Below are 22352 nucleotides of genomic sequence, written 5' to 3' on the forward strand. Positions count from 1 at the left end.
TATCAATATAAATTATGTTTCAAATCGTGGTTTGTCTTGTAGATCATCAATAAGGCAGTGACAAAACTACAACACGAACTGAACAGAGATATCAGCAGCAATTTTGTAAACCATTAAAATACTTGTTGAATTGAAATAGAACAGACCATTGTAACATCCCTTTGTTTCTGTTTGTTTACATTTTCAGATTCGGGAATTTAAATGAGAGCAGAGTTTATTGCAGCATATATTATAAAGATAACATAATTGCAGTACGCACTCTTTTAATAACCGGCCGTTTTACCGGTCCAGAACTACCCACCTGCTATAACTAACTACACGTCCCTAGTTTTACGGTTATGATTCAGTTACAATACTGGTAACTGGTTTACTTAATAACGGTATGACAAATGCACATTTCCACTTAAATCAAGAAACACGTATACATTTTGAATAACCACGTGAGTTCCTTTTTTCATCAGAGACTAGGTGCATCCATGGCAGTTTACTTGATCCAAGCGAAAGGATGAAATATTTCCCTTCAGCATTACTTTCATTTAATGAGTAAGAACATTCCTCAAACACAACGTATATAACATTACAGTATGACGAACCTGTACAGCAGCTCCTTAGTCAAATACCCCCCTCCCAACCCCCCCCCCCCCCGACAAAAAGAATAAAAGAAGACCATAACGACCAACGAAAAAACAACACTTAAGCAAGAAGCGCGGCGTGAATTGATACCTCCCTCCTGCACCCGATCACTCGCCTGTATCCGTTTCTGCTTAGTAATGCATTTGTTTGTTTTAACTAACTTAGACGAATACAATGAATTCTATAACGTCTAAAAATTCTTGTAGACGTCTACACAAGAAGGTGGAACATAGAGTTGAAAACATTCAATTTAAAATTATTACTAAACCTTTCTTGTATACGTTGACAGATAAATATTACTACTTTAAATTATTTCTACTCTGAATCCCTTTCTTAACTACTACTTGCAAGATCATTGAAGAAACACAGTAAGCTGCCTTACTCGAAAATATTTAATCTTTCGTTATGATATTTTAGCATCTTAGCGAAAATCAAAGAAACCTATCAAGTTAAAACTTCAACAGATAACACGCGTCAAATGGAGTTAATTATACATCGTTACCTCATCAAGTAATACCGATGTAAAACTGTACCGAATCGATAAAAAGTATGTATTTTGATGGCTTGAAAATGAAACTAATACTCATCAGATAATAAATCAAGCCTATTTTATGCACATTTTGCTCTGCATGCAGACTTACAGGCCAAAATGTAAATTAGATATTTTATTTTGAAAGTTTAATGTTATCAAATGGTGTGATGCCAAGTCCCCGGTAGCTGCAGAAGTAAAAAAAATGTCAGGTAGAAGCTTAACCTTAATATTGTACAGAACGTGCGTCAGAGCCCAAGCGGGTTGAGAGGCTAAAGTCCGGAAAACAACGGGGGGAGGGGGGTCAACGCCTATAGAAGCTGCTACGTTTTATTAGCGATAATATGGTCCAAATCTGGCGAAATGCAGATTTAAAGGAGTAACAGACAGACCGATTTTTTATCTTTTCTTCGTTATTGTATTCTAACTCTTACTTTCTTAAGTGTTCGACCACGCTGAATTTTTCTCCAATTTGTTGACCGAATTGGCATCAATATGAGACCGAGTTTTGAATTTATCTGGGGCGTGGTGTGACACCCCACACCCCCGTTTGTATGTCTATGAGTTTACTTTCTCAATGTATAATAGTGCAATTCAATTTCCTGTTTACAAATACAGCGTTAGTGTAAACAACGATCACTTTCAGTATCATATTAGTCTCACTAGGCGTTGACTCTTAACTTTGCGATTTACAAAAGATGTTCATATCATAAGGAAAATCTGTATTTAAATTAATATGGATAATTTAACTTAGTTTCTGCTTGGTTGCTGTGATTACTATGGGAAACAAACGAAATAGGGGCTCGTTCTGGAACAGTCAAAAACTGACACATCACTTGTATACATACGTGTTTAATTTCCCCTATAGAAGTGTAAACATGAATTAAATATTGTTTAAATTCTCATTTGTTTTTCATGCTTTCCTTAATATCATTACCGATTTATTATTTATATTAGTATTTTTTTTTCAAAGCAAATCATGCATTAATGTTAATGTTCGTTTATATTTTGCAAGCGCCGACTAAAGGGGGGATGGTGTCCCCCCCCCCCTGAGTGACATCAGTTCCATTGTTGTAGTACGAATAATTAACATATACCGTTGTGTAAGTATCTGAACTTAGGACTGTGTCAAGCATTGTGTTGATTTCGTTTGCTTGAACAATAATTAAGTTAAGTAAGTTAGACTTCGCGGATTTATTCTGCAATTCAGATTGAAAGAATAGTTGCTGCGGAGGTGTGTTAGTGTTGGTATGTGTGTGTTCGCGGGGGGGGGGGGGGAGGGGGTGGAAACTCCGAATAGTGGAACATGTACTTTTATTGAAAGGGCAAAGCACAACATTACTTCAAAGCCCTACAAAACCTCTAACAATCTTTGTTGCCCAAAGTGTATGATACCACTACATTTGGTAACGAGATTTAAAGCATTGACTTGATGTGATGGCTACTCGCAAAAACATATTATAGGGCAGTGATCTCAAAACTCGAAATGAAAGGAATATGACTTATCTCTTAAATCAACCAAGCTTAGCAATATTAAGTGTTGTTATATTTCTATTATTCGGTTCGTTGTGTACCATCACAAGACTCTGTATTGGTTTCTCCGTCATACACTAATGTAGTCATGTGTTGCTGAATCATTACTCTCTTGTTTGTGAATCAACAACAATCTACAAGTCAACAGACGTTCACATAGTTGGTAAAACCGTTAAATAAATGTAAGAAACTGACTATCATGACATCGTTGTGACCATACCTTTCACGTTTCTTGCTCTCAGGGATAATGGAATGGATCCAACCGGAATAGTGTCTGGCAGATCGTAGAGGTGAAACCTATGGAGAGAAGTAGAGTAATCTACGTGTTAGATTAGATGACGTAGAGGAATGTCCTGCTAGTCAGGTTTATTGTTGACCAAATCAATGAAGATAAACAAAGTAAACAACACATAACAAGGAAGAAAATCAGATATGATTGGAATGAATTATAATTATAAGTCTGTGTTTCAAAGATTCCACGGAAAATAAATGATGATAGTTTGAACTACTCTATGAGCAATGTGATTGATAGTACTTGTGAAATGTATAGCAGTCCACATTATCATAGTTGGCTCATTCGTTTATATGTTTAACTTCAAAATTTATTTAAAGTTGTTTGGATATGTATAAATACAACATTGAACACCACAGACGTAGTTATATAGGTTATTAGTAACAACCGTACGCTCGGATCACGTGATTTATATCGTATGTTATTTTCGGTAAATGTATTGATTTTATAGTTCGTCTTCGTGAATCTGTCTCACTTTAAATGAAAACTAAAATGTCTCAGATTGTTAGAGTTCAATTGTAAAATATGAAATAAAGAATTAATGAAACTTAACGGTGAAATATTGTTTTTTAATCTCAAAATAGTTTAAGATGCTACAAACTACGTTTTTTTCAGAAAAAACCTGCAAAAAGTTGCACTGAAACAGAGAAAGAATAGAAGAGAGAATAGTAGGAGGGTCGAGGACATAGCAACATTGTTACTAGGCGCAACAACTGGTCCTCTTGGGTTATTTCAGTAAAAAGGTAAACACAAAATAATAATAATAATAATGATAATTGTTATTACTATTATTATACTTATTATTAATACCCTTTTCAGGGTCATTATACTAGTGACAGAGCATCTGCCCAATCAACACCCCACCCTCCCCCTATACCCTCACCCACCCTTCTTTCACGGCTCTCCGTCGCCCCTGACACGGTAAATGGATGGTTTCATCGCAAACATTTGCAGTGAAGTCTACACTCAGTAGTTATACTGGTAAACTGACCTTCAAGTAAATAGACTAAAGATATATTGATCGTGGTGTGACATGTGGGGAGTTTATACACCGTTTTACCTCCTTTTCAACATTCCGCTTTTTTCATATCTTTCTTATATTACTATTTTCAGACAAAAAGCATTAAAAATCGACCACACACAGATCTTGCATAGGGCCGATATGAATTTACCGAGCTAGTGGTAGGGGTAGAGGGAGGGTGTGAAACCTTGAACCTTTGTGGTAGCATATGATTATTCATTATGATTGCTATGAGTTTGGTGAAATACATCAGTGTTGTTAAAGTAGAAATTCTTTATTATTCCAACCTCCCCTTCCAATATTGCGACTCATCAAGCCAAGCAGTATTTCAGTCTGTCTCAACTAACTCAATGCCGATACCTTAATAATGAAACCAATCTGTGTTCTGTGAATATACTATTTGACAGCCCTGCTAACATGTTGTTTACTTCAAAACATAAGAGGAGCATGTGCATATACCATTGCATTGTCTCTAAGATTCCTTACTACGGCAAGTTGAGTTTGGCGAGCAAGAAATGAAATTATCTGGATTAACCGGTAACAGATAATGAATCATATTCAATTAATATCTTCAAGTCTAGCTCATTATCGTCTCAACATTATATATGTATTGCCTAGATCTGTGTAAAACCAATACTCCGACCAACGGAAAGGAACTATATATGTTACCTATACGTACCTCTAATCTAATAAGCATAATATATTGACCGAACTGTTGCTATTTCTGTTTTCATGTAAATATTTTTCTTTACACTCGTTTGTTTTCTGTATCTTTTTATTGACTGGTGAAAAGAGGCTCTTTGGAATCTTTCATTAATCTTTTAAACAATGTAATGGATATAGCGGACATAACAACGTAATGTACATGTAGGCTATATAATGTAAATATTGATGAACTTTAAATAGTTTATATTGTATCGAACAACCCGTTCTTGTGTAAACCTCTCCGCTGTTACAGCATTGAACATTATTAGGCCCGGAAAAAGACGGCAAAACGGGAAGCTCATTGAAGGGAAATCTTGATAACTCGCGGGAAATCTCACACGCAGGAGAAAAAAAAATAAGGTGGGAACAAGGTTAGAGAAAGAGCCAAAGAGGAAATAAAATTTAAAAAAGACGATACATAAAAAAGCAGAAAAACTTACTAGTGTCTGGGACCAAAACTAGACGGGGGGCGAAGGGCGATTCGCCCTACGAAGTTGAAAAATCGGCCCAGAAAAGAAATCACGAGCGCTAAATAAAAATGCAAATACCACTAGAATCTCCCTCCACATGTACTGCTCAGTACAGTTAACGGGCGCCGCACATTTGGAAGATGACATAATACTGTGAAATAAATCACTGAAAAAAAAAACTCTTGACTACCAATCCTTTTGCTATAATATAACAGCTTGGTTTGTACGTTCGCTCAGACACCACCTAGCTAGCTAAAAAAATATCGATTCGTCGCGTGATTATTTTCGCGCACCCGTGTATTTGTATTTTTTTTCTCCCAGCTAGGTGTTATGTATCACGGTACTGTGGAAACAGTGAGCTAATTATATTGACAGCTCCTGCGATGTTTTCCTAGTATACCTAAAAGGCAGGAGGGAAAAGTTTTGCGTCGTAGTAACGACCATGCATTATGTCTAGTTACAAACCATCGCGTAATGTCCGACTACTTTTTAATAGGAAAGTCGGGAAACTATTATCTTAACACACTGTAGCATACGCAAACTGGAGCCTATACCGCAACTTTCTCAGGATTTTCAAAAAGTTCCCAACATTATTGCAACGATATTTTCATTAGTTTCCCATGATTTTCAATATATTAGTATCATTAGAGTAGTGTAGTGCTGTAGCTGCTGAATATTATTCCAGATTAAAACTGACCATTGTGTACATTTTATGAACAGTACGCAGGGGCGTATCCAGGATTTTCTAACCCGGGGGGGGGGGCGAATTACTATCTAAGCGGAGCGCCACCATCGGTTGGCGCGGAGCGTACAAGAAATTTTCTGGTTTTGATACCCCCCAGATGACCGGAAATGGCACTTCTCGGGCTTGAAATGACCAACCAGATGTACACTTTTGCCTGAGAACCAAGTATTTCCCAATAGTTTATATTCATAAATATCCTTATTGAAGATTGTCACCAGGCACACATCATGTTCGACCTCATCGCATCTCCTGTGGATCATTTGCTTTTTGTAGGTGATTCTACGTCGCGGCTACAATACCCCGTCAGCCCCACTTTTCAAGGTTTTAAGCCCATTATTTGTTCAGAATTTGAAAATTCACAATTCTTGTGAATAAATTCACTTCAAAACATACCCATAATGTTGCACAAAGTTTCATCTATGGACAACCAATATAGAAAAACCTCCTTCAACCCCTAACAGACCGGTCAAAATTGCACGAGTGGAGGGTAGTATTATGAAGAATGGTGGTCAGGGAACTTTCGAAAATTCAGACACAGTTAATTTATTGGTGTATAAATATTAAAACCTCTTCTAAGGGCTACTATAAAACTTCGTTGAAGAAATTAAAATACCAGATATTTCCGAAACCGAACACTACACACATCTACAGTTTGGAGGCTGTTCATCATTTTCATGCTAATTGATACGATGTGATATCTGCTGTTTGCTTTAAAAATTCGAATAATTGAAATGAGGCTGAAATAAATAACTATTATCTGTTTATTATGCAATGCTCCACCAGTGGCGTAGCGATGAGCCTGGGGGTGGGCTCCTGGCCCAAAGGGGCCCCCTATCAGGAGGTTCAAGCAAGGGGCGTCCGCAGAAATGTTTACAAGGTTACACACTACTTGATACTATCTAAGCGGAGCGCAGCCATCGGTTGGCGCGGAGCGTACCATGATTTTTTTTTTGCAAAAAAAATACACCTAGATCGTCGGAAAAGACATTTCCCGTTCAAGTCGCATTTACATCGGTTATTTTGAGTTCTCATGTCTTAAGATTTTGACTTTCAATAATTTCAGTGATGCATCATGGGTACGCATGCAATGAACAAAACTAGAGAACTGTTGGTTGGGTGAAATCATTGAAATGTCAAATGCTTAACTTTCTTTTCAAATTTGTGATTTTCCAGGGGAGTGGGCAAGCCCCCCCCCCCTACTGTATGGAGTATAACGGAGGCTGCTGTACAAATACAGTAATCAAACCTAAGCATAGGTCTAATTTCGGCTGAATCTTTGTCTCCATCTAATCCTAACTTCCTGTGCTTTTCTACTTACCAGATACACCGATTATCGTTATTCTTACATGTTATTATTATATTTATATCCTTCTCTTTCAAATGAACGCAGTTTCAAGTCTGTTGGGTGTTGGGTTATTGTTTAAGATTTTTTTCGAAAAATCATATGTCCCGATGCTGTACTCAGTACAACATTGACTGCAATTGGGTTTTAAATTATATACTTTGTTTTCATTATAATAATCAGGCGCGTATCCAGGATTTTCTAACCCGGGGGGGCGCGAATTACTATCTAAGCGGAGCGCCACCATCGGTTGGCGCGGAGCGTACAAGAAATTTTCTGGTTTTGATACCCCCCCCAGATGACCGGAAATGGCACTTCTCGGGCTTGAAAATGACGAGCCAGATGTACACTTTTGCCTGAGAACCAAGTATTTCCCAATAGTTTTTTTTTTTTCCATCCATAACCTTTTTGAAGATTGTCACCAGTCACACTAAGCCCATTATTTGTTGAGAATTTGAAAATTCACATTTCTCGTGAATAAAATCACTTCAGAACATACCCATAATGTTGCACAAAATTCAATCTATGGACAACCAATATAGAAAAACCTCCTGCAACCCCTAACAGACAGGTCAAAATTGCAAGAGTAGAGGAAAGTATGATGAAGAATGTTGGTGAGGAAATTTTCTAAAATTCAGACACAGTTAATTTATTGGTGTATAAATATTGCAACCTCTTATAATGGCTATTATAACTTGGTTGAAGGAACAGAAATATACCAGATATTTCCTATATCAGGTATATCGAAACCGAACACTACACACATAGGCGTAGGTCCCGTAGGAGGCGGGGGCTGCAGCCCCCCCCCCCCCTCGCAACCAAATTATTTCCCATTTTTTTCGGGCACCTACTGAAAGAAAAATAAATAGCAACAATAGCTTACAAATGATCTCCTTGGTAATTAAAATAAAGTTCTAAGCTTGGCCGACATTACTACTGTAAAAGAGAGTATTGACATAAATGGATCTGTATGCTTTTTCTCCATCTACATAAGACATTTGGTTGTTTACATTAGCATCCGGCGGTATACTGTGCAACTTTCACGGAACGTGCGGTACACGATGCCATGCAATATAATGACCGATGCTTGCCTATATGATATTGGCATCGATATGTTGAACGCGCGCTTCGCGCGCGAAAAATTTTGACTTTTTTTCCGGGCAAGTCATTACAGCCCCCAAATCCAATTTGGCTCCTACGCCTTTGACTACACACATAGACAGTTTTTGAGGCTGTTCATCGTGGAACATGCATTTCAATGCTCACTGATATGATGTTATATCTGCTCTTTGCTTTACAAATTCGAACAAGCGTGTAGCGAGTAATTGCCAAAGGAGGGGCGAAGCCTGTAGTTAAACTATCTAAGCGAATCGCCACCATGAGTTGGCGCGAAGCGTACAAGAAAAAAATTGGCCGAAAATGCCTCCCAGATCGCTGGAAATGACACTTCCCAGGCTTTGTAAGTTGCATCTAAGCATTGTCTATTTTGATATTACTAGCGATGTCATAAAGAAAATTTGCTCGGGGGGGGGGGGGAGGGCGGTCGCCCCCTTCCCGAAATGCGTCATGTTCCCCGATGAGTCGGTCGAGTTCAAGACCACCCACAGTTGGTTCCATATAGCACAATTGTACAATTGTTTAAGGCGTCCACACACACACGCGTTATGATAAACCATATAGATACATTAGTGAGAGAGGAAAAATGGAAACGTCAAAAATGGAGTTGTCGGTGTAAGGGGTAGGGTGAGGCGCACACCCCCTCCGTAATCCTTGATCTGTCACTGGCTACCCTGTGTATATAATAGGGATCAGCCCTTTAACTATGACTGTTCCTCTTTCTCTTCCCGAGGTCTTGGCTATCTTCTACTCCCTCTTTTCTCCTTTTCTCTCTTTTTTTCTTTTTCTTTTCCCTTCCTTCCTCTCCTCCTTTTCCTTTTTTCCCCCTCCTTTTCCCTTTTTTCTTCTCTTTTCTTCTCTCCTCTTTTCCTTACCGGGGGGGGGGGCGCGCCCCCAACGCCCCCCCTGGATACGCACCTGATAATAAAACACAAATATAGCTCGATACAGACATTAATACCCAATCAGCCCATGATCATGATGTCCGTATTCCGTATCACGTGAAAATATGAATATTGTCTTGGTCAGTCTTACATGAGTTTTTCTTTCCCAGTAAAACGGGCCCTCCCTATCCAAAGAGGTATCCTTTTTCTGTGCATCAGTATGGCGGGGCCACCGGCTCAGCACGGTCCGTAGGAGTTACGCTACTTTGCCCCACATTATTTTCATTTCGAAAGACGCACATTTTCAAGTTCATTACACACTGAAGGCTTCGATTCTCTATCTGCCTTCAGTTCAGGGAAGATCTTGGGATTTTCATCCCTAGATATCGCTAGATATTGCTAGACATACAGTACAGTGCCCTTGGGATTTTTGGATTTTTTCGGGACCTGATCTTGGAAAATTGCAAGTCGGGAGTGGTCACACTCCATGTAGGTCAGTGCACGACCTCTAGACGTCACTAATGCACAACCCGATCACTTGTTATGGAAGAAGTGGTGTGTTGCCGGATTTTGTCAAGGTCTTGGTACTACGGGCGAAGGTTATTAATTAAGTTTCGTAACTCATCGGGTAGCGATTAGTGGGGTGGGGCGTAGGGTTGTGGGCGGGCGTTTTCATGCAGATGGGAACAATCTCAAGAAGTGATGGGTGGGTCCGCCCCCCCCCCCTGCCCCGCTCATGATACGCCCTGGATCCACTACATGATATTCACAGGAGACGTGCTCAATTCTCCAATTGCATGCGGAATTTATGTGTCGATTCATTGTAAGAGTTGCGGTACTAGGTTTGGCTTAACGATTATCATTCAGGTCGGACTGTATAACATTTTATCTCTGGGAGACAGTGTTGCATCGAAGGACATAGGTCATAGGTCTAGTGCAGTTCGCATATAGATCCTGGTCTAATACCGAAATGCGTCATGTTCCCCAACGACTCGGTCGAGTTCGAGACCAGCCACAGTTGGTTTCATCATGGAGGTCTGTCTTTACCTCCATGGTTTCATAGCACAATTTTACAATTGATTAAGGATTAAGGATGATAGACCATATATGTAATTATGTAATTATGACTGTTCCTCTTCTCTTCCAGTGTCTTGTCGTTAATCTTCTACTCCCTCCTTTCTCCTTTTTCTCTCTTTCCTCTTATTCTTTTCCCTTCCTTCCTCCTCTTCCCCCCCCCCCTCTTTTCCCCTTTTTTCTTCTCTTTTTTTTCTCTCCTCTTTTTCTTACCCGGGGGCGCGCGCCCCAACGCCCACCTGGATACGCGCCTGGTACGTAACTTTTTAATTATGGGTCGCCATGATTAAAAGAATCAAGTAGGGTGAAAACGACAGGCTAGGCATGGTCCTACCACGGGCCTTAAGGCAAGCCCATGGACCCCATCTATAACTGTGTCGCGCTGCAAGCAGACTGACGCCTTTGGCGTTAGTATAGTATCACCCACAAAGTTCAGTGATTTTTTAACCCCAGGCTCATCCCTGTAAAGAGATGAAATTAACAGAACAAAGGCATAGCCTGCCTATACTTAACAAGATACACAGTAGGCTATTTTATAGTACATAACATAGACACTGTGTTAGACCAAAACTGAGCCTCGATCCTGTGATCAAAATGGAAAACTTTTTAGTTGGCTTCAAGGGTGCATCTGGGGGATCAGATAAGGGGAGAAAGAAGCAGAAGAAGGGGAAACATGTGGTGAATAAGGAGTCCACTATCAAACGTTATTATTTGGGTGTTGAAATAAAGAGAGTGTATTGGTGTAACACCTTGAAAATGTATTACCTTTGTTTTTAGCCTTAGTCAATGGTAGGTCTACTTTTTATAGTAATTAATTTTACCGATAAAATGTTGTAAAATTTAATCAATTTGTAGCTACAATTTATACAGGAGAACCAGCCCTCGCAACACCAAAAAAAAAAAACCCCGTCATCAGTAAAACAGCCCTCGTAAAAAATCTGCTAGTGCTGAAAAGAACCCTCGTCAACCAAAAAATATTTTTAGCCCTGCAGTTATATAACGATGTTTGTTTACATTACATAATGATAATTGATGTGGTACAATGTGACAGCCGGGGTATAGATTTATAATAAATTATGATCAGACTGGTTTGATTACGTGAGATGAGACTACTTTGAGTATTGTCAAGGTAAGAACTCAAGAAACTGACACACTAAAACAGTTTGTTTTAAAAATTATGTTTATTAGCTTTTTAAGTTCAAATTAGCACTGGTCTTCAACGATCGCAAGTTGTTTTAAATCGCCAAAAAGGTGCACCAAATGGCGCAAATTGCATCCTCATTTGTAAAAAATCTCTAGCTTCTGATTGGGGTTCATCCCCCCTCCGACACCCTCCTGCGGCGCGATGGTTCGCGGGAAATGATACCTTTCTTGCCGGGAAAAAAAAACATTTTTTACAGCCCTCTATTAATTTAGGTTTATATTTTCATAAAAGGGGTCTCCCCGTTTAGATCACCCCAGTGAAAGCAGTGTGGTGTGACAAACAATAAATGCTGTCCTGAAATGACCATTGACCTCAACAACAGGCTTATTGTACTAAATTTGATAGATACATCAACATACTAAATATGACATCTGTCCTTTTTGAAATGTTGTGTAAAACTTGGTTCTTACAATTTGATCCCTGGTGAACTCAAACGACGATTGACCTCCGCCCACAACATTAGGCTTCTTGTACTCAATGTGGTACAATAATACCATATATGCGATCTCTCCAAGTTTCCCTTGCGATATTATGAATAGGAAGGTGCGTTTGTGTATAGAGCCAGGTAAGAGGGCAGTGAAGAAATTGTTTGGAATTTGCTGACTTCAAATGACCTTTGACCTCCATCAAAATCAATAATAGGCTCCGAAATTAAATTTGATACCATACAGGTACAAACTAAATATGAGATTTGCCCAAGGTTCCCTTCTTGCTATATCATGTTTACAGGGCTTTCGCAATTTGACCTGTTGACTCCAAATGACCTTTGAGGTCAACTAAAAGCAATATTAGGCCCTCTTAAATTTGATATGATTCATCTACAAACAGAATATGAGATCTGTCCACGCTTCCTTCCTTACAATATCATGTTTACAAGGTTTATGCAATTTTTCTTTTGACCTCTACCAAAAACAATAGGCGTCTTGTACTCAATGTGTTGCTTCTACACACCAAATATGAGGTATGCTCCTGCTTCCCTTCTTGAGATATCGTGTTTACAAGGTTCCTACTATTTGACCCCAATGACCTTTGACCTCTTTGTATTTAATGTGGTACATTTACATACTATATATGAGATCTGTCCGAGCTTACCTTCTTGAGATATCGTGTTTACAATGTTTTCATAGTTTGACCCCTGGTGACCACTAATGACATTTGACCTCCCAAAAAAAAAAAAAACAGTAGGCTTCTTGTACTACAGTGGTTCTTCTTTTTCTTTTCAGATATCGTGTTTACAAGATATCGTGTTTACAAGCTGGGCGTCACAAACGCACACCTACACGCCCGCGCGCACATACATATGCCATTATGAATGCAAATTAAGGTTATCATCGAAATATATAAAAAAAAAAAAAGTTCTCTGATACTTAACACAGGGACAAATGACGAGGCTTTCCCCCTCACACCAACATTTTGGTCACGAGCTTGGTTGAAATATCAGTAAAGTTAAATCTAAATGACGTTAATGTTTAATACAGTGACGGCGTTAGTATCAAACTTGGGCGCAAAAATACAATATCGATAAGAAGTATATAACAAAAGTGTTTGTTTGATATTTTCATTGTTCAATGTAAAATTTGATTACACCATTGTTTCAATGACGGTACAATCCCTTTGAAACATATTTTGTTTACAATACAAAGTTTGAATGGGGTATGGATTTCGATTTCGTGCAATTCTAATCAGTAGGTCTACAATGCTTAGCAGGATTTAAAGTTCGTTCTTAATAAACAATAATTATCAAATAAATAGACTTTTCTAAATAATTTACTTATTATGATCGACAATAAAATAATGTATTACTTTGTGGCGGCAAACATTACATATTTAAATAATACCTTTCAAAATTAAAATTACTTGGTTGGCTTAGTGTTCTACGAAATTTGATATTTCTGTTAAGTTCCGAGATACACATATTTATAGACAAACCGAGGTGATAATGATAATAGCCTATTGTCATATGATCATTCCAGGGATTATATTTAATATCCCAGATTTGATTGGATGCTATTAAGCTTACCATTTTAGGGTTATCTACTTAGCTCGCACAATGCTTTATACACAAAGTAAATACGATTTTAACTATCTAATTATCATTATTTAGCTCCTTGTTTACCACGCATAATACTTCTTCTCAATACGAACGTAATGACCGTGCTATTTGTTTTTCTGCTAAAAAAGTAAAACACATTTGATAAAATGCAACTGTGAAACGCATGATGCTGACAATCCAGCAGTGTCCGTTTATGCAAGGCGTTTAATAACGTAATTGAAAAGTCTGGAGCTAAACAATGGGAATCATAAAACAATGTTAATTCAAATATACATTCACTTCCTTCTACCTATAGTTAAATTGAGAGCTACACAATCATATGTTATCTAGCCAGACTCCTACCAATGAGAAGTGCTACTTCAAGAAGATAAACTGAACATAACAAGAATCATTCCTTACTCAATAAGTATTCATAACTTTGTGTTGTCTATAAACGCTCCTCTATTCAAGCTTCTTTCAACAGGTTTACATTAGAGCAAGATGGGATACTTTAACACCAATAAAAGCAAGTTTGCTCATTTAAAGTAAAACTTACAAAGAATAACCAAAAATAAGGTCGAATGATTATTCGTAGTCACTGTTGTACATCTACTGACCTACTTTATTATGTTTCCATGGTGCCAGGTCGATAACGCGGACACCGCAGAAACCGATAAACCGAGTTCTGTTATCGAGATACCGGGTTCGATATCAACGGTTTCCGCGCTGTCGACCTTTTTATACAGCAAGGTCGAAACGTGGAAAGCGCGCAAAGAAGAGGAATTTGTCAAGGGAGGGTGATGATTTTTTTTGGGGCGTATTTCAGCCTGTATACGCCAGGAGGGGTGGGAAAGGGCTTAGGTTTTTTTTTTTTTTTAACTAAATGCAGGTCGAAAACGGGGAAATGTTTTTATACACAATAAATGGCGGAAATAGAGGGTTTTGTCAAGGGAGGGTGAAGAGTTTTCGGTGCATTTCAGTCAATATGCGCCAGGAAGGTGATGGGGTTGTAGGCTTTTTCTCTAAACGCAGATCGGAAACGCGAAAATGTTTTTTTTTTTTTTCAGTGGCGAAACTATAGATGATTTTTCAAGGGAGGGTGAAATAGTGTTTTAAGCGCATTTCAGCTGTCATGCGCCAAGAAGAAGTGGGGGTATAATATTTTACTTTTTTACTTAATGCAGGTCGAAAACGCGAACATGTTTTTTACAATTTTGGAAAATTGCTTTTTAAGGAGTGTTAGCTTAGTGGTTAACGCCGGTGCCTTTCAATCATAAGGTCCCGAGTTCGAGTCACTCCAAGATTAATGAATGTCGTCCAGTTACAGAGTTGTTGACAATTGACAATTCATAATCATGGGCGTTAAATATGAATCTAAGAGGCTGACTTCGATCAGCCTGTGGCGTTGATAAGCCAATGATGGCTTCTTCGCGAGTCCCTGAATGCAGGAGGATCTAAATACATACATACATACATACATACATACATACATACATACACGCATACATACAATGGCGAAACTATAGGATTTTGTCTAGGGAGGGTTAAGAGCTTTCGGCGCATTTCAGTCTTTATGCGTCAGCGAAGGTGTGGGGAGGTGGGTTGAGGTGTTTTTTTTCACTAAATGCAGGTCGAAAACACGAAAATGTTTTTAACAAAGGCGGAAATAGAGGAGTTTGCTAAGGGAGAGAAAAGAAGTGTTTTTAGCCGGCAAATTTCAGCCAATATGCGCCAGCAAAAGTGTGGGGAGGTGAGTTGAGGCTTTCTCACTAAATGCAGGCTGAACACGTGGAATGTTTATAACAAAGGCGGAACTAGAGGAGTTTGCTATGAGGGAAAACAAATGTTTTTGGCAGGCGCATTTCAGCCAATATGCGCCAGCAAAGGTGTGCGGAAGTAGGTTGAGGCTTCTTTTCACTAAATGCAGGTCGAAAACGATAACATATGATTATTCATTATGATTGGCTGGTCACGTGACTGTTTGAAAAATCAATAAACTCAAACCTAAAATATGTCAATGTTTTATACAGTGACGGCGTAAATATCAAACTTGGGAGAAAAAAAAAAACAATATTGGTACGGTAAGAAATATATTACAAAGCGTTGGGAATTCTTTTCAATCTTTGTATCAATATCGAGAGAGAACACAGGACATTTTACGAAGAGTACTATTTTAGCATATTTTGTGTGAAAGATGGAAATGTCTGGTCGATGTGCGACCGACTGAATGCAATAACCACAGATCTCTACTACCTGTATTACCATGGTGAAAACTTAAATTGGTTCACGGACTAACATAACGTTAGTCCATCTGGTGCCTCTCCCGACTAACATAGCCTTAGTCAGTTGCTATACCGACTAATTTATTCCTTAGTCAGTTGGATTTCTTAGTCGGTCATCTTAGTCCGTCAGCTTAGTCGATCAACAATTTCTTAGTCGGTAAATGTATATTAGTCAGTTACATTAGTTGGTGACATTAGTCGGTCTTTACCGACTAATTTATATGAGCCACCGACTAGTTTATAGCAGGTTTTACATTAGTCAGGATGGTGCCTCTCCCGACTAACCTTTCTTAGTCGGTATCGACTGACTAGTTGCACCGACTAGATTCACTGAAAGAATTAAACCCGACTAGTTTCACTGACTAGCATCACTGAAAGAAAAGAGAGCAGAAGAAACACAAATAATGTGTACGTTGGCAGTATTTATTTCTGATAAAACTTCTGATGTCTACAAAAGGCTGACTTTCGACAGATAGAGAAGAAATCACTGTAAATAAAATCTGAAAATCTGATTTTTTTTCCAACAAAGTTAAGACAAGTTAATGGATCAAACATGAATCGCAAAAGTAGAGCACTGCACAATAATGCAAAGTTGAATCTTGGGCAAGGGTTCCTCATGACTTTCCTTTTAAAGTGGTACCCCAAATCGACACCAGTTAAGTCTTCACGAACAAAGAGTGTTTCTCTTAACTACAAATGGCCTCCCACTTGTCTTCAGGAAGCCAAAATCTGCACCATTATTGACCTGTGAACAGAAAATATGATATACGTGTAAGCACAGATACAGATATAGCACATGATAACTCACATTATCATAAACATGCATTTACATTAAAATTTTATAACATATTAGGAGGTATACATTTAAATCTAGGTCCCTCAAATTATAAGCCAGGAATAGCAGCTTTACCAAATTATTATTAGCTTTGCACAGCATAACACCAAGGTATTTCTCAAAGCTTAATAATTATGTTAATCATGTTAATAATGATCCCAATAGACCGGGATCCCAGAGGGTTTGGTTAGCTGGGAAGGTAACCAATTGCCTTGTACATCACAATGTTCACAGTGCATTCCTGTATATGAAACCAGACGACTGGCAAACCGACTGTGGTGGGTGTGGCTGGGAGAGCAATTTTAAAGTCACCTGATAGCTAACCTAGATCAGTTTTCATGGTAAGTACAATATGTCAGGTATGGCCCCAACATTGCCAGTAATTTTTATTGGTGGGGTACCCCTGCCAGTAGACCCCCAAAATGCCCATCCCCCATTGACCTAGATGAGCTCATGATGTAACCAGTTGAAAACTACTGGAAAATGGTATCACTTCATATGTAAGGGATGGGAATTTCCAGTAATTTATATTGGGGGGGGGGGGGTACCCCTGCCAGTAGACCCCCAAAATGCCCATTCCCTCATTGACCTAGGTCAGCTCATGAGATAACCAGTTGAAAAATTACTGGAAAATGATAGGTATCACTTCATATGTAAGGGATGGGCATTTCCAGTCATTTACATTGGTGGGGTAACCCTGCCAGTAGACCCCCAAAATGCCCATCCCCCATTGACCTAGATTAGCTCATGGGGTAACCAGTTGAAAACTACTGTAAAATGATTGGCAGGACTCTATATATATGTAAGGGATGGGCATTTCCAGTAATTTATATTAGTGGGGTACCCCTGCCAGTAGACCGCCAAAATGCCCATCCCCCATTGACCTAGATTAGCTCATGAAGTAACCAGTTGAAAACTACTGTAAAATGATTGGCAGGACTCTATATATATGTAAGGGATGGGCATTTCCAGTAATTTATATTAGTGGGGTACCCCTGCCAGTAGACCCCCAAAAAGCCCCCCCCCCCCTCATTGATCTAGGTCAGCTCATGATTTAACCAGTTGAAAACTACTGGAAAATTATTAACAGGATTCTATATGTAAGGGATGGGCAGACTATGGCAGTGGTGGCCCACCAATATAAAATACTGGAAATGCCCATCCTTACATATGAAGTGATACCTATCATTTTCCTGTAGGTTTCAACTGGTCAAATCATGAGCTCACCTAGGTCAATGAGGGGATGGGCATATTGGGGGTCTACTGGCAGGGGTACCCCACCAATAAAAATGACTGGCAATGCCCATCCCTTGTATCTGAAGTCCTAACCAACATTTTCCAGTAGGTTTCAAGTGGTTACCTCATGAGCTGACCTAGGTCAGCCGTGAGGGGTCAATTATAGATCACTGGCAGGGGTACCCCACCACCAATAATTACTGGCAATGGCCATTTGTTGCTCTTGGGGCCATACCTGACACATTGTTCTTACTTTGATGTGGTTACCATGAAAGCTGCTCTAGGTTAGCTATTAGGTGACTTTAAAATTGCTCTCCCAGCCACATCCACCACAGTCGGTTTGCCAGTCGTCAGGTTTCATATACAGGAATGCATTGTGAACATTGTGATGTACCAGGCAATTGGTTACCTTCCCAGCTAACCAAACCCTCTGGACTCCCGCTCTACAGATCAGTGAAAATTTGACCAAACTTATGACTAAGATGGCACGTAAATGATAAACTAGACTGTTTTTTTTTTTTAAAACAGGTTATGAAAAGTATCTTAAATATCATTAAACAGTTGGGTACAATAGTTAAACTCACTCTTCCATCTTTTTTCTCTATGGTACTTGTTCCTTTGCTTTTTGGACTCTTGGATAAACTCTTTTGTTCTGCGAAGGGTACCAATATATCATCTTAAAACATGTCTTTAAGCCATATATAACACAGTTCTCCTCTTCTGTTGTTGCCTCCACACTGGTGTCGTACATCACAGGAAAGCTCACCCTTGACTTAGATATTTGGCTTTTCAATTCCTGCTGGAAAAAAGAAACAGCAAAGTATTCATCATTTGAAAAAATAAATAAATAAAGTTGTCACCACAAAGTTATGTGAGATTTGCTTCCACTATAGTCTCAAAAAACAATCCCAAAGTTTGAAGCAGACTGTATAAAGCTGAAAATTTGAACGAGAGTGTCATCACCATTGCAACCAGAATCAAATGCCCAGAATACAGAGATAATAAAACATGGGCTAAATCTTTGTTTGTTTTTATGATCTTTAAAAATATAAAATTTTAGAAACACAAATGCACTGAGCCAACTTATTTATAGGCCTAATCGTTTTTAGTTGTTATTTTGCTTGCTCACATAACAAGCCTGTTTAGACCTAGGCTAGAGGAGAATCAGTGCTTTGTTACACTAAGTTTGTCTACGGTCGTTTTGATTTAGTCTTATTAGTAGTACTAAAGTATATAATGGACCGGCGAAGACTAGAGAATACCCAGAGTTTTAGCAACTGCGTTAAACTGTATCATCTGATCTATTATTTACGCCAATGAGTTTCATTCAATCTAGGATCAAAAAGAGAAAACTAATTAATCTCAACCTTTAAACTTTGCTACTAAACAGATATGCTTGAATTACAAATAAATGTCAAAAAAACCTCATAATCTAAGAATCGATGCATATACATACACATAAACAGAATAATTTGAATTCGCGCAAGTGAACCCTGCACTACATTGGACAGTAAAAAAACGTGCAATTAGACCAAACTAAACATACTAAATTTTCCGTTACTTCTACATAAAATATCAATACAAATACAACAACTTACTCTTTTGGCAGTATACTAAAAGCACATGTTATAATAACTTCAGACTATCAAGCTTTCCTGAGAAAAAAAACGGTTAATACTTCTTACAGTAAGCAAGTCGACCGTGAAGGAATGTCGCAATTGTTTCCTGGGCGTGACCGGAAATTAAATACTAAAAAATGATAAATGAAAAGGTTAAATAGAACTGAAGCGTGCATCCTGACTGCTCGCAACATATAATACCGTTGACTAGCCAACATAATTTGTTCAGCCGACTGTGACTGTACGTTTGAAGGTCTAACCTTGCTTATTCAATATCACAAAGCCTACCCATTTAGATTCACATAGGAAATTACAGGAAATCTTTACCAAATGAGTGTAGACTTCAAATAAACTATTGAGCCTTATAGTTTCAGCATTTGTTTGGGAATAAATTAGAAGATTATGTGCCACTGTTCAATCTAGCCCAATACACACATAACACATTGTTAATTGGTGTTTAGAATGCACACTTTAGTGTTGAGAATGCACTGCAGTACCCAGTAGAAGCCTATAGGCTACTCACTGTCATTGCACTTGTGTATTGCGAAACGCCAACGTGACAACGGTAGCGTTACACTAACCATAATACAGTACTAGTGCCAGTGGCCTAACAATTAACTTTAATTTTACCTTCAAGTTAAAGGAATAACAGGTAGGCCGATGATGCAGTTAATACCTCCATTCTTCTAAAGACCTTCTTGGGTGATTTACGGTTGAAAGTTGCTTAGAGTGATCGTATGAAACTATGCCAAGCCCAGCAAGCTGCCGTTGCCTCTCGGTTTCCAAATTGAAGTGAATCGAATTGGGTTAAAATACATTAGTCCGTCGACACCGACTAAGCTACGATTATGGCGTAAATCGGGTGTCCGTATCGTTCTTAGTCCATGGGTTAAAATACCGTAGTCCGTCGCCACCGACTAAGCTGCGATTATATTTTCCTTAGTCAGTGTAAACTAACTAAGAAGCAGCGATGAAACGAAGGTTTTTGCTAGTCCGGGTGCATTGACTAACGTTAAAGACTAATTTAACGTTAGTCCGTGGCAATATTGACTAGTTTATTTTTTCAGTGCAGTAACACAACACATCTCCTTTGGATTCTTTTCTGTTTTTGTTTCATTTTCCTTTTCTTCTCTTTTTACTTGGCGACCACGTGACTATCACAATATACTTATATACACTTCTAATCAGCTCTATAGTGGACATTGGAAATAATATTTGTTTTTCGTGCGTACGTAAAATACTACATACGTACGCCATATGTATTACGTACGCACATGATAATGTTTTGATTTGATTTGATTTTATTCAGCAAGTTATCATTCTTCATCTACATACAAAAAATGCACATATAGAGAAACATTTAAAATACAAGATGGAAATAAACTTAAATGCATCAAAAAGAAACTTACATGCCAAGGATAACCCTTTAAGCTAAAAGCTTATTCCCAAAGGGGTCCTTACGTTACGTTACGTACACTACCTTAGGAGCATAGGCGTATAAGCCCAATTTGATTTGGTGGGGGAGGGTGGGGAGGGGGGTGGCCGTAACGACTTGCCCGAAAAATGTAACCAATATTTTCTCTTCGCCTTGCGCGCGTTTAACAGGTTAATGTGCATAGTATATGCATCGGTTATTACATCGCAGGCCAATAACATACAATCGGTTGCCGTGATACCCTTCCATATTGGTTATAATTATTTGGGAAGTCGTTACAATAATAAATATAATAATATAAGTTTAACCATTGCAAAACACAATGCAAATTATTTTTCTTTCAGTAGGTGCCCGAAATTATCGGCATATTGCCCGAATTTTCACAAAGATATTTATAGTTAGGGAGGGGCTGCAGCCCCCACCCCCCCCCACCCCCGCCTCCTAAACATTTGCTTAGGAGTATTAGTATACGTACAGATTGTATACACATTGGCATACGTAAACGATACGTGCATATACGTGCTGTATACTGTACGGTCTAACTAGGTTATGATATAATAATACTTCTCGCTCAGTGTACCTTGCTTGTATCAATCATCCGACCACAGAGTCAAGCTTAGTTTAAAAATTAAGCCGCGGACTAAAAAGTACCGGACACGTTCATCCCTCCCCATCTTTGAAATAAAGATGTATCCCGCAGTATATCACGTAGACTCGTTTACGTAAGTGATAACATAGGTTATATCACATAATAAAAACACGCACACACGTACGTACGTAGGCCTACATTCGTTATAATGATAACGTACGTACGTAATAATATCACGTACTTACGTGATAGTTACGTACGTACGTTATAATACTACGTACGTACGTAATATTATCACGTACGTACGTGATATTTATTACATAAGTACGTAATTATACTACGTATGTACGTAATTGTGTCACGTATGCTTACGTTAGACAAGTGTTTACGTAGGTTATATCACATAATAAAATCACGTACGAACGTACGTAGGCCTACAGTCGTTATAACTATAACGTAAATACGTAATAATATCACGTACATACGTGATATTTATTACGTAGGTACGTGATAATACTACATACGTAATATTATCACGTACGTACGTGATGGATATCACGTTAGTACGCTCGCTTACATTAGACAAGTGTTTACATAGGTTATATCACATAATGAAAACACATACGTACGTACTTACGTATGCCTTCATTCGTTATAATTACCACGAACGTATCCAATAATATCACGTACGTAATATGAGTACGTATGTGTACACGTATATTACGTACGGAGTGTTATTACGAACGTTTGTACGTAATAATTTTTTTTTACCGTCT

General features: G+C 38.5%; 1 protein-coding gene and 1 long non-coding RNA gene across 4 annotated transcripts in view; both read right to left on the reverse strand.

Moving 5' to 3' along the window:
* Positions 1-3926, reverse strand: part of LOC139982552 (uncharacterized) — a 217401-nt gene extending 213475 nt beyond the window's left edge. The window contains exons 1-2 of the mRNA XM_071995445.1: positions 3886-3926; positions 2916-2992 (exon numbers count right to left, since the gene is read on the reverse strand). Coding sequence (XP_071851546.1) covers positions 2916-2992; positions 3886-3926 — 118 coding nt within the window. The remainder of the gene's footprint in view (positions 1-2915; positions 2993-3885) is intronic.
* Positions 3927-15849: 11923 nt separating this feature from the next.
* LOC139983434 (uncharacterized) lies at positions 15850-20519 on the reverse strand. Of its 3 annotated transcripts, none has more exons than XR_011798673.1 (3): positions 19532-20519; positions 18518-18729; positions 15850-16607 (listed from the first exon to the last, which is right to left on the reverse strand). It is a non-coding gene; the product is annotated as an uncharacterized lncRNA (long non-coding RNA). The 3 variants fall into 3 exon arrangements; XR_011798671.1 differs by having other exon boundaries at positions 18518-18732; positions 19532-20515; XR_011798672.1 differs by having other exon boundaries at positions 15851-16607; positions 18518-18732; positions 20183-20506.
* Positions 20520-22352: the final 1833 nt, after the last annotated feature.

Source organism: Apostichopus japonicus, chromosome 16, assembly GCF_037975245.1.
Source record: "Apostichopus japonicus isolate 1M-3 chromosome 16, ASM3797524v1, whole genome shotgun sequence".
Classification (NCBI taxonomy): Eukaryota; Metazoa; Echinodermata; class Holothuroidea; order Aspidochirotida; family Stichopodidae; genus Apostichopus; species Apostichopus japonicus.